Genomic DNA, 14,156 nt, shown 5'->3' with positions numbered 1-14,156 from the left:
AATCAGATAGTAAAAAGCCAGGGGAAATTAGTACTGAACATGCTCTCTGTATTTTGCAATAGTAGAATTCTGAGTCTATGGGCAGCTACCAAAGATTAACAACTGTTTTTTTTTTTCTTTTTTTTAGCCAACTGGGTTGCAGATGCTCTGGCTATTGATGTAATTAAAGTATAATGTAACACAGTGAACATGTACAGTGCAATACATCTTAATGAGTAAAACAATAAAAACTTGGCATTACGGGGCAAATGGGAGCCATGACCGCACCGTCGTATACCCTGTTTCGCAGTATAAAGGGGACGCCTTATAAAGGGGGAGCACTCTATACATATGCTGTAGGCCTACATATTCTTCAGTGTGGGTACAAAAGTAATTCCAAGGCAAGTTTATCTTAGGTTAGCCTACTTGCAGCGCATTTTAAATTCTAAAAATACCTAATATTGTATGAGACGACTGCAGTCCTTCCATACAGTGCTGGAGGGCAGACATAAAGAAATGGAATATCCAGGACCATATGTTCCAGCAGGACAGTCAGTTTACTTATTAACTGGGATTACTTAACACTTGCATATTTGGAGCCATATTATTTCTGTTTTGTTATTAGGTCATTTTTAAAATGCAGCCATAAGGGAAAAATGTGATCCTAGGGTTAGATACCTTCTGTATAGCTAATCACCTATTTGATGAATTTTGCTCTATAGTTTAGAAAAAGTACCTTACCATTTGTAAGGTCAGCAAGACAATGTCATTGTAAAATCAGTATTGTTTACATTAGAGCAGACAAGAAAACTGCAGTGTTTGCAATTAACATTTAAATGCCCATTTTGAATTAAAAAGCCTGATGAACGGTGTATGTTAAAACAGAGATTCATTCAGGCACTGAATGTTGCATAATGTGTGTATGTAGAGTAACGATCAAAGCTGGATAGCCTTTGTTTGTTTTTCTTTTGGTTTTTTTTTCTCCAACAATAAGCTACCTGTGTTCTTTGCATTCCACTGAGAGCATTGCATGACCACATTAATTGATTTCCCACGTCTGTCAGGAAAGTAATGTCCTAGTGCTCTATAAATAACATCACACCAAACACTTTATTTTGACAAACTATTTTCAACTCTGCTTGTACCTGATTTACTAAGTTTACTATGTGAAGCAGTGCCAGATTTGCACTGGTGTACATACATAGCATTTCTGTTAACTGGTCATTACCCGTTAGAGACGGTTTCAAAAGCTAATTGATGGGCAGAGACTGAAGCCGAATGTTAGTTTGACTGGCAGCAAAAGGTCTGTGACGGGCAGCTAGAAATATTGACTGTCACTAACAAGAACAAATGAGTATGGCTCTAGACTATGCCCTTTCAAGGCACAGGCAATCGAATGAGTGAGTGATTTGACAGCTGCTGCCGTAGCGCATGCTTGTTAACAAAGCAAGTCACCGACAGGCAGGTTCAATCCATACCGTCTCCTTTCGTTCTTCCAGGAGGGGGAGGATTTGTTTATCTCGTTTTCATCCATGATTCTGATTGACTGTGCCTTTTGTGTTCGTTGAAATGAAAGTATAAAGCAAGTTTCTTTTTTTATTTTTGTATTGTAAGTTAGCCCACCCTCTTATCTTTATTTAATTCACGCTTGCTTTAAGCCTGTAGTTTTCAGTTATGCTTAGAACTATTGTGTAAAATATTTGAATTTGAAATTATAAAGCGAAATATGAATGTTAAAAAATAAGAATGATGATGATGTTTTGAGTTGTGACTAGTAACACATACAGGGTAAATTGCAACAAAATAAAAGGAGCGTACTAACTGGGGATGATCCCGTGGTTAGTAAGGAGGACGGTACTAAACCAGTACGCAAGTTAATACCAATTGCAACAAACTTAAGCAGCTCAAGATAGTCCCCAGCTGCAGATTAAACATTAGCTCAATTGCAACGAACCCAAAGTAAATGCTGTTGCCCTCTAGGACAGTGGTTCTCAAACTTTTTGGACTGCACCCCCCTTCCTCTTGCCTGTGGTACTTGATGCCTCCCCCTGACCCTACACACACATGTACATATACTGGTTAATAAAATAAATAATAATAAAAAATACCTCTGGCTTCTCTGTATATCACTGCTGTTGTGTTTTTTTTTTCTTTTTGTACGAATAAGCCACTGATCTATCGTAATAACAGCAAACTTAACACTACAAATTACAGTTTACTGATTGTGACCAACACTTACTAACATACACACCACGTAGTAAGCTGATAAACAACATACATTACCAGATGGCAGCGGACTTCAGCCAAAAGTATGCAAGCTTAAAATGCACCAGTCAGATGCACAGCGCCATCTACAAACTCTGACATGCCTGAAGGTGTCAGCAGAAAGATTTATTTTAAGTTAATATATACAGTATAATGGAAAATTGTGGCTGGTATTAAATTTGCCAGATTTGCTACTGGGGGATTTGAATTATGTTCACAAAGAAAAATGCCACCCATTTCTGCATTTATACTTTTAATTCCAAAAAGTTTCATATAAATGTTTATTTAATTAAATATGTCTGATAAAACAGGATTGCATTTACAGTAACTCGTTATAACACCTACAGAGTCACTGCAGCAACTTGGAGAACAACAAAGAAGGCCTTCTAAAAATGAGTTTCCGTATTTATCATTCTTATATGGCCCTTAATTTGAAGGTACCGGTAAACTTTTACAACAAGCATTTTGCTATCTCTCAGTTTTAAAACGTAGCTTTGGTTCAGATAAAACAGTGGAATGATCACAGTATAATTTAGTAATTGTAGGACAGTATTGCCACGTGAGAAAACTTTAACAGTAAAGCCGAAGCGAAAATGCTTTAATTTGCTCTGAAATTATTTATCAGACTAGCAAGCACTGGCAAAATCAGCACAGTTTTAAATGGTGCAGAACTAATTTATTTTAATATGTAGTTTTGTTTATGGACCATTTTGTTACAGACTTTCTAACAAGGCTGACACATTATAAAAAACCCCCCAAAAAAACACAAAAATGCTTAACATAAAAAAGAGCAGTCCTACAGTAGCAGGCGCAGTTTACACTGTCTCTGTCTAATATTTTCAAGCAAATTGGCTTCATCACTGCCATTCTCATATGCACTTTGACATTTGACATAAAATAAATGCCTACATTATACATAGTGTGTGTGTGTGTTGTGTCTGTATGTCTGTGTGTGTGATTCGCTTCCATGTCATTAACCTACCAAGTTGACCAGACTCTTTTTGCTCTGGGTTTACTGATCACTCTTATCAAACACGATAATGAGGATTTTCCCCTGCTTCTACTGTACAGCTGTGTTGTAGGTTTACGCAGGTTGCAATATGTTATAACATGAACTTACAAGTTCTTTCTCAACTAATAAATGTTCACTAAGTGTATGTATCACCCTTCATGTAAAATAACTGAATCATAACTATCTTGATCATTACATCTGTGTAGCCTTCATAACATCATAAAGTGTCATCTTCACCATCAAATTTACTAGATTCAAGTCCATTTTAGGGGTGGATAATTAATTAATCCACACATTCTAAAGAAAACATAAAATAGTATCACTAATTAAAAAGGCAGTCACAGATGCTGCACTCTGATTGGTTTTTAATCATTCTGACTACATAATGCATACATTTAGAAATATCTTACTCCCCATGTGTATGAATAGCACCATTTGGTAATGCAGTATTTAGAAATGCTTAATTCATTGAATATTGTTTTGCATATGTGATTGCAGTGTTTCTTTTTTCATAAACATACATCCAGTCATTTAGAGCTTATTTGCATGTCACCAAAACTGCAGTTTGCTCCAGTTTTTTTCCCATCAAAATCAGAGTTAACTCTGTCATCAAAATCAGGCGCTGCAAATTACAAGGAGTAATGTGACCTTTAGGTGGGATCTGATTGATACCCCCAGTCATCTGCAAGAGGAAGCTGCGTGACCAAACTTCAGCAACCGGCAACATTTCAGTACAAAATACTTTGGTCTATTATGTTAGTCATAAAGACCACCTTTTAGTGTGCTGTATAATAAATCAAAAATGGCAAGAGTGTGCTACAGTAAACCATAGTGCTGATGTAAGGATACGTGCAAAGTGATTTGCGGCCACAAAGCACCCATATTGTGGCCAATATCCGCGGTTTGCACGCGCAAACCATGTTTAGTGGCTGTAAAGTGGGACTTTAGCGGCCACTAAAAATGTGGCGTATGTAAAGAATGGTTTTCACCTGCTGTTCTGCACCTGCTGTCAAATCAGTACTTTGCCATCATTAATCCATTGAAATTATTTTGAAATGTATTCAAATGATGAAAAGACCATGGAATTGGGTGGGGATGTGGCATACTAAGCAGGCGCAAACATTATAATGAGATGTAAGGATTTTGCCTTGTACGTGGGCAATTGCTGACCTTCCAAAAACTTTGCACCTCCTCTGACAAGGTGCAAACCATTGTAGAAGTGAGTAATTAAGAGCTGTATAAAAGCAAACACCTTCAGAGACCTGTCATTGGCCTCAAGGTGGCTGCTGTGGTACACTTCCTGATGCGGCGATGCTTGGTTCTTGTTGAGGACAGGCAGGAAAAACTTCAGAGGAGAAGGGCAAGACGGAGAAGACCCTGCATATTCAAACCCAGGGTCACTTTGTTTGGGATGCCAGAGGATGTGGTGGTAAGATGCTATTGTCTCACTCCGCAGGTCATCCTAAACCTAATAGCTGAATATCACCTTTTCTGGTAACACAGACAGCATTGACTTTCTCCAACATAGAGAACCATAACTGGTAGCGTAACTGATGTTGGCTGAGACTTTTCTATGGAGTGAAATAACCGTAACAAATAAATGTGTAACTGTAAAATAAATTTGTGGACTTGTAAAAAATAATTTGTACCTGTAAAATACATTTGTAGACTCGTAAAAAAGATTTGTACCTGTAAAATAAATGTGTACCTTTGAAAAGCATTCCGTGTAGTCGTATGTGATGGGGTACACCCCGCCCCTGTATTATTATTTGTATGTTTTGTATTATTATTATTATTATATTTGTATTTATGACGATGGGAAAGCTGTGTTTTTATTGTTTGTTTTTAATTTAAACACCTGTGAGAATGTGGCTGGAGCCACATTCTTGATAATTAATTAAGGCTCCAGCCACAGCTTAAAAGAACCGGCTCCAGGCTAATCGAGGCATTTCCTTTGAGCCAGAGACAGAAGTACTGTATAGAGCGAGAGAATACACCCGAAGCAACTGCTACCGCTGTACCACACAGTATTTGTTTGTTGGTTTATTTTGGCCATTGAGCCCTTTTGTTTTGTGTAAGTGTTTTGTTTATCATTTGATTTATTATTAAAAGCCGAGCGCAAACGCGTCTCGTTCCCCATACCTACCTTTGCTGCCTTTGTTTTTGTGTTGCTCCTTCCTGGTCCGTGACGGCATTGCAACCACTCGGCCACATCGTAAAATAAATGTGTACGTTCGTAAAAAAAAAAAAAATGGTATCCAAATGCATGAGTACAACTCACAAATACAACTACATCTCAAAAATATGAGTACTAATTTTTACAGTTATTTCACAATCACAGAAAAGCTTGTATTAGAAGCTCAGGCAGCCACAGCCGAATGACGATGCGATCGATGAGTATTTAAACGCATGCGCAGGCTGCCACTTTCAGTCTAGTGTAAGTATAGGGAGAGCTGCACTGTGCACATTCCTAGCTGGACATGTACTGTTCCACCGTTTTATTAATGTATATTGTTATAAATGTTTACTTTTATATCCATTGTTTTCAATTGCCTCTGTGCATGCAACACATTTTACACCAAATAACTCAATTTCATCCTGACCTCAGCCCTAAGGACTCAGAAAACTTCTTTTCTGTGTGTCAAGAGGACTTTTGACATATTGTTTTGTTTGGTTTGATTTTCATGCTCCACAAATCATGCAGCCCCTACTGCTCTCTGTATTCCTAACTCACCTCAAGTGAGAGTAGCCTGTGCTAAATAGCCCGATGCCCAGGCGGTGTTCATTGCGGCCCTCATTATCATGATTGCAGCTCATTATTTGTGCTGTTACATAGGCTGCAGCTATTTGTGTGTTACATAGGCCGCAGTGCAAAATAATTGCCTCGTCGCTAGGCAATTTGGATTTTACACTACACCTATGCAGTATACAGGATCTAATAATGAGTATCAAACCAAAAGCTGCAGGGATTAAGGGAATAGCAAGAAAAATGTAAAATGGAAAAAATGTGGCCATAAATTATACCAGTGATTAGCAGCTAAGGTGATTTGATGGAAATAAATCCATTGGTCTGTAGTTGGCATGGTTTTGTCTTCATTTTATGGTGTGTCATTGAAATAATTGAATTACATATATTAGATAATCATTTCACATTTTCTATCCCAGTTATTGTATCGAATATAAAATATGAGTCCATCATATCATTTCACCATAGTTCAAGAAGGAACTCATTCAATAATAGAAGCAAACTGTGAATGAATACTGAAAGGACTATGGCCACGTGTCATAGGCATTTGCATAGAGTAAAAACAAACTGTCACCTCAGGCCTCAACACCATCATGAATGATTTCCCAAACCCTTCCTGTGGGGGTTCCCAGTGGTGTATCTGATAAAAGCACTGCTGTGTAGATCTTTACATTAAGTCAACTTGGCAACACAGGTCCTGCACACCCCCAGACAATCTATTGTTTGTAAAGCCCAATTGTAACAAGAGGATCATTCTATAGTATATGTATGGCCAATAATGTATCTAAAAAAGTTGCCAAGTTAGGAAACACATGACAGTACACTTATTCTCAATTGCACTCTGTGGTATAGGTATGAGAACATAACTTTAAAAAGTTCAAATAAGATTTTTCAAGTTCAGGAGCTAAACACACAAAGAAACAGATACTTGCAATAACTCTCACATTCTTAACCATTTGCAAGGAACATAGCATTATTCCAAAGACCCCATGAAGCAAGGAGAAACCACAAGTTCAAGAGTATCAGAGAACACGTACCACATGGTTGTGCAAGTTAATAGGTTTAATGGGGCATAATGAGAGTGATGATGTCAGGCTCAAGGTGACATAGCCCACACTCTTAACATACCTGGTGAGGAATTAAATGTTCAGTATGCCTAGTACTGAAATGTTAACAAATGTCGATGGAGGCCCTCTATACTGTATACTGACACCTAACCAGGCCTTTTTGTTTAAATACATTTAGTTTGAAAATCTTATTCTCCAATTTAATTACTCTGAAAATAAATATTGATTTTAGTAAGAGTTTAAAGTTTACAAGTTTAAAAATGCTGCTTATTGTCAAAAATGAAAATTGGTCTTGGTTATTATGAATTATGTTATGTTTTTTTCATTTGCAAATTCATGTTTTGATCTTTTGAGGGTTATGATCATTTACAGTAATACTCCTTAAAAACATTACACATCATATTTAACATGATCTTTAACCAAATGGCCATTTTAAAAGGTATGCCCTCATTCAATTTTACAGAACTAGATATGGCTAACATAATGATCCCATGTATCAATACTGTCTTAGATCAGTAAGATTAATACATGAAAAGACTATACAGTTATTAGATAGAGAAGATTTATTGCAGGCTAACCGCTGTGCTTTTCAACTTGATATGAGTACCTTGTTCATTACACTATTTACCAACAAACACATGAGATGTAGAAGCTGACAGACTAACAGCTGTGTCTTAAACCTTGCAATTAGCAAGTGTCTTCCTCAGGATGATTCAATTATCTCCACCCTAGTCGTGGGTGATTATATTGATTATATACAGTATGTCTGTTCTGAAATCCATCTGGGAGTAAAACCAAATGGAAGGCTGGCCTTTCACCAAGTGCATTTTATTTTTTCCTGATAAAGTATGTATAGGTCTGCTTGCATGAAATCTAACCAAGGCTAAGCGCTTTAGCTCTAACAAGGTTATTGAATCCCAAGGTAAACACAAGGAAAACAGAAACACAGATTTGTTTGTGATTTCAACCATAACATTAAATACTATTAAGGCTGTTCTATCCTCCTTGCTTGTAACTACTACTGTTAACTGTTAACTGTTAACTGAGTAACTATTACTGTTAACTGTTACCCTAAAGGTAGTTCAGCTACTATAAATGTTAAATTGCTTGAAACAAACCAAAAAAAAATTAAAGTATTTTGTTGGTTAAATATTTTTTAAAGTGTATAATATATATATATATATTTTTTTTTTCAGGTTTCTGAGTAACCATGGCAAAAGCATACACATTTAATTGGCAGAAGTCTGTACCATCCTTTATGCAAGAAGGGGCTGTTTTCGACAGATATGAAGAGGTAAGAAGCACATTTTGTCAGTAACAATTTTGTCAAGTAACCTGCTTCTTCAGATTTGTTTTATATTATGCAAATATTAGTAGCTGTAACATTTTTTAGGGGTCCCTGTGTGGTATGCAAAGTATTACATCGTGGAGCACAGGTATGTGTCCTGGTTGAGCAAAGTTGACGATCTTTATTGGGGATTCCATAGGGAGCGTCGCATTGGCTCTGGCACCAAGATACAGCAGTCCTTATTGGCCAGGTGTTCAGTGAGGTCAAAACAAATACCTGCAGGGCTGACCTTTGTCCTTCTGGGGCAGAGTAGCTTGCTGACATTCACTGTAAATGTCCTGGGTGTAAAGAAGCAATTGGATTGACCTTCATCTATACTGAGCTGTTTTGGAGATTGCTGTCTTAGCGGAACATACTTTATCATTCTAAATTAGGGTAAAATGAATAGGAACAACAACAAAAATAACATTAATTGTGTTTGTTTTCACTGGTGTTCTGTGACACCGCAAAATTGTTTTCCAATTCTAACATTTCATCAAAGAGATGAGGTGGAAGGAGCAAGTTCCCTGTCAACGTGTAGTCAAATGTAAAATGAATGTTGTATTAACTGATTGGGGGTAAATGACTAGATCTGTTTCACAGTAGGGCTATTACGATTACGGAGTTGGTGAAGGGCTTTTATGAACTCTGTATCTATATTGTACATGACTCATTGAAAAACACTTACAAATATGTTATGTCAAGCTCCTGAGATCATTTATCTTGTTATCTTGACATTTTAATGTATTTATTTCCCCTGATATAGTGACGAGGTGGCAGGAGCTCATTCTTATTATGCAAAGAGATAAACCAACATGTACAATGTTAAATTATATCCTCTCTCCATATATATATATATATATATATATATACAGACGTGCTCAAATTTGTTGGTACCTCTCCACAAAAAACGAATGATGCACAATTTTCTCTGAAATAACTTGAAACTGACAAAAGTAATTGGCATCCACCATTGCTTATTCCATATTTAATAGAAATCAGACTTTGCTTTTGATTTTTGATTCAACATAATATTGTAAATAAGAAAACAAATGAAAATGGCATGGACAAAAATGATGGGACCGCTAACCTAATATTTTGTTGCACAACCTTTAGAGGCAATCACTGCAATCAAACGTTTTCTGTAGCTCTCAATGAGACTTCTGCACCTGTTAACAGGTAGTTTGGCCCACTCTTCCTGAGCAAACTGCTCCAGCTGTCTCAGGTTTGATGGGTGCCTTCTCCAGACTGCAAGTTTCAGCTCTTTCCATAGATGTTCGATAGGATTCAGATCAGGACTCATAGAAGGCCACTTCAGAATAGTCCAATGTTTTGTTCTTATCCATTCTTGGGTGCTTTTAGCTGTGTGTTTTGGGTCATTATCCTGTTGGAGGACCCATGACCTGCGACTGAGACAGAGCTTTCTGACACTGGGCAGTACGTTTCGCTCCAGAATGCCTTGATAGTCTTGAGATTTCATTGTGCCCTGCACAGATTCAAGGCACCCTGTGCCAGGCGCAGCAAAGCAGCCCCAAAACATAACCGAGCCTCCTCCATGTTTCACTGTAGGTATGGTGTTCTTTTCTTTGAAAGCTTCATTTTTTCGTCTGTGAACATAGAGCTGATGTGACTTGCCAAAAAGCTCCAGTTTTGACTCATCTGTCCAAAGGACATTCTCCCAGAAGGATTGTGGCTTGTCAATATGCATTTTAGCAAATTCCAGTCTGGCTTTTTTATGTTTTTCTTTCAAAAGTGGAGTCCTCCTGGGTCTTCTTCCATGGAGCCCACTTTCACTCAAAAAGCGACGGATGGTGTGATCAGAAACTGACATACCTTCACCTTGGAGTTCAGCTTGTATCTCTTTGGCAGTTATCCTTGGTTCTTTTTCTACCATTGGCACTATCCTTCTGTTCAATCTGGGGTCGATTTTCCTCTTGAGGCTGCGCCCAGGGAGGTTGGCTACAGTTCCATGGACCTTAAACTTCTTAATAATATTTGCAACTGTTGTCACTGGAACATCAAGCTGCTTGGAGATGGTCTTGTAGCCTTTACCTTTACCATGCTTGTCTATTATTTTCTTTCTGATCTCCTCAGACAACTCTCTCCTTTGCTTTCTCTGGTCCATGTTCAGTGTGGTGCACACAATGATACCAAACAGCACAGTGACTACTTTTCTCCATTTAAATAGGCTGAATGACTGATTACAAGATTGGAGACATGTGTGATACTAATTAAAGAAACAAATTAGTTTGAAATATCACTATAATCCAATTATTTATTATCTTTTCTAAGGGGTACCAACAAATGTGTCCAGGCCATTTTAGAATGTCTTTGTAGAATAAACAATAATTCATCTCTTTTCACAGCTTCTTTGCTTTATTCTATGACATACCAAAGGCATGCAAGTATACATGATAAAATAGCATTTAATTTCATCACTTTTCAAGAGGAATGAAGCATTATTTCAATGAGCTGTAAGGGTACCAACAAATTTGAGCACGTCTGTATATACACTACCGGTCAAAAGTTTTAGAACACCCCCATTTTTCCAGTTTTAATTCAAGTCCAGTGAATAACCTGAAATGGTACAAAGGTAAGCAGTAAACTGCCAGAGGTTAAAAAAAAAAGTTTAGGTTACCAAAAACTGAAAAATAATGTACATTTCAGAGTTATACAAAAAGGCCTTTTTCAGGGAACAAGTAATGGGTTAACAACTTACAGCTGTTCTGCAGCAATGGAAGTAAATTAAGCCTTGAAAGTTGATGCTAACAATTCCTACAGGTGTCCCAACATTTGTTGATTACTTACAAACCCTCTGTCTGTATAAAAGCAGTGTTGGAACAGACTGTGTTACTACACCCTCTTAAGCATTATTTGGACAGTATTGTACTGCAGGATGTAGTATATTGCTCTCATAATGGCGAGAAAAAGGCAATTAACAAAGGAAGACAGACAGACCATTATAACCCTTAAAAGTGGAGGTCTTTCCTTTAGAGAAATTGCAAAGAAAGCCAAGGTTTCAGTGAGTACAGTTTCCTACACCATCAAAAGGCACTTTGAAACTGGAGGAAATTCTGACAGGAAGAGGTCTGGCAGACCCAAAGCCACAACAGAATCAGAAGACAAGTTTCTGAGAGTCAACAGCTTGCGTGATAGGCGGCTCACAGGACAACAGTTTCAAGCACAGCTTAACACTGGTCGAAGTAAGCAAGTCTCAGTTTCAACTGTGAAGAGAAGACTTTGAGCTGCAGGTTTGACAGGTCGAGTGGCAGTAAGAAAGCCATTGCTAAGATGGCAAAATAAGAAAAAGAGGCTTGCCTGGGCCATGAGGCACCGCCAGTGGACTACTGAAGACTGGAAGAAGGTCTTATGGACCGATGAATCAAAATTTGAAATCTTCGGTTCATCACGCAGGGTTTTTGTACGCCGTCGAGTAGGCGAAAGGATGGTTCCTCGGTGTGTGACACCAACTGTCAAACATGGAGGAGGAAGCGTGATGGTCTGGGGCTCTTTTGCTAGATCCAGAGTCGGCGACTTGCACAGAGTGAGTGGCACCCTGAACCAAAACTGCTACCACAGCATTTTGCAGCGCCATGCAATACCCTCTGGTATACGCCTAGTTGGTCAGGGGTTCATCCTACAGCAAGATAATGACCCAAAACATACCTCCAGGCTATGTCAGAACTACCTTAGAAGAAAAGAACAAGACGGTAGGCTTCAAATCATGGAATGGCCAGCACAGTCTCCAGACTTAAACCCCATCGAGCTGGTTTGGGATGAACTGGACAGAAGGGTGATAGCAAAGCAACCTACAAGTGCAACACATTTGTGGGAACTTCTGCAACAGTGTTGGGAAGAACTTTCCGAACAATATTTGATTTCCATTGTAGAAAGAATTTTGACGTCACTACTGTGGTATTATGCCTTTTTTTCGAATGGCTCAGGATGCAAATATAGCCTTCATCCATGTATTTTTGTATACCTATATATATATATATATATATATATATATATATATATATATATGTTAATTTGGAGGTGGTAGAGTCCCATGGGGAACCTTTTCTTCAGTATCATAGATATGTTAATAGTTGTGTTTACTCTTCAAATCTGAGATCTTTTGAGTCTTTTCTGGCAGTAGATTGTCATTTTAATTAAATTTCATCCAAAGCATTTAAGCATGGCTCCCAGTCATACTCTTCCATTTCAGTGCACATTAAAATGATCCCTACAGTGAAGCTAATGAAGAATAAAATGTTATTCCATGGGAATATATTTGCAGAGTTTGCAGACACTCTCTCACACACACACACAAACACACAGACATACACACAAACTTAGAACATTAAATCCATATGGTGACTGTTGTGTTGTGAATGTTCTCTAGCTCAGAAGTAGGGACCTAGCATTACTTTAGAACACCATGAACCACAGTGTTTTATTGTTATAAATAAATGTTTAATTGTTCTCCCCAGTCTCAGGCTACAGTGTATAAAAAAATCTTAGTTTTCGGTCACCATCACGGATAGGCTTTGCAGTGAAGTAGACAGTACTGGGGTGCCTGGACTCGCTAATCAAGTGCTTGGACTCAGTTGAATGATTGCTAATCCAGAGTCCAAACACTTCCACCCCCTGGTGTGGGGTGTTGTAGTCTGGTGATACATGCCTGACTTCCCCGATGGTAAAGCACTACGCCTCCCCTTTCAGGCAGATGAGGCAGATGTCCATTCCCTGGTCCATCTTCTCCACTCTCAAAACCACACACAAACAAAAAAATGTTCTTTCCAAAATTCACCCACAGTACTTCTCCAGGCCTGAGTTTGTGGATGCGCTGTATCACACCATATGGACCAGAAAGTAGACAGACACAGTACTGGGGTGAGTGAAGCTCTGTTGTGTAAGTTTATTGTAAATAAACAAACAAAATAAAAAGGTTGAACAAACAGAACACTCAAAACAAAACAGAACGGTGGCCAAACAGACAGACAAACAGACACGGAACAAAACAAGTACCGTGCTGGTTTCAAAGCCAGCACGAGTAGCAATTGTTATGGTTGTTCTCTAGTTCTGTTTACCTTACGTTCCGCCTCTGAACAAACCAGCCTTGTGTGAGTGATTCGTGCCTCTTTTTATGCAGATGTGCCGGGACTCAATTGCTAATCAATCATTCAATTGAGTCCAGGCACAGTCTGAACAGTGAACTACTTTGTGACACACCCGTGCCCACATATTTCACAAATATCAACCCAGGAAATGGCAAATATGAAATATTAATAAAACCATTTTAAAAACGGCCAATTTCAACCACTTTCCAAGTTTCATAGAAAAAAACTTAGGGGATATTGTAGCTTCACAATGTCTCAAGGATTTCAAATCTGAAATCAGAATTGAAATATCTTGAACAGTTGCAGAGCTTGATACGGTTTTATAATGTATGGAATTTTAGAAAAAAAAATCAACCTGTGAAATGGCAAATGCCAGCCAAGCCTAAGACTTGCCAAAAACTTTTTGAAATCATTATTAGCCCATTTGAGATACAACTATATTTAAGTATAAAAATGAAGAAACAACAACACACAACATTTTATTTATTTAAACATATGCAAATTACAAGGTAAAATTAGACAAAATTAAGGTTTAAGATGTTTATTTTCAAAACAAACTAATAATAAAATACATGGCTGATTAATAATAATTACAACTAAATAGATGACTCACTGTTCTTTGCACAAACAAAATAAAATATTCATGGCTAAATAA

General features: G+C 37.8%; 1 protein-coding gene across 4 annotated transcripts in view; it reads left to right on the top strand.

Annotated features, from left to right (window-relative positions):
• LOC117402388 (1-phosphatidylinositol 4,5-bisphosphate phosphodiesterase beta-4) overlaps positions 1-14,156 on the top strand; it is a 163,326-nt gene that overhangs the window by 76,164 nt on the left and 73,006 nt on the right. For all 4 annotated transcript variants that reach the window (XM_059024262.1, XM_059024260.1, XM_059024261.1 and 1 more), the window contains exon 4: positions 8,266-8,363. In XM_059024262.1, the coding sequence (XP_058880245.1) occupies positions 8,280-8,363 (84 nt within the window). In that variant the 5' untranslated portion in view covers positions 8,266-8,279. The remainder of the gene's footprint in view (positions 1-8,265; positions 8,364-14,156) is intronic.

The sequence above is a fragment of the Acipenser ruthenus genome, chromosome 5, assembly GCF_902713425.1.
Source record: "Acipenser ruthenus chromosome 5, fAciRut3.2 maternal haplotype, whole genome shotgun sequence".
Lineage (NCBI taxonomy): Eukaryota > Metazoa > Chordata > Actinopteri > Acipenseriformes > Acipenseridae > Acipenser > Acipenser ruthenus.
The sequence above is the reverse complement of the archived record's forward strand: the minus strand, read 5'-3'. Positions and strand labels throughout refer to the sequence as shown.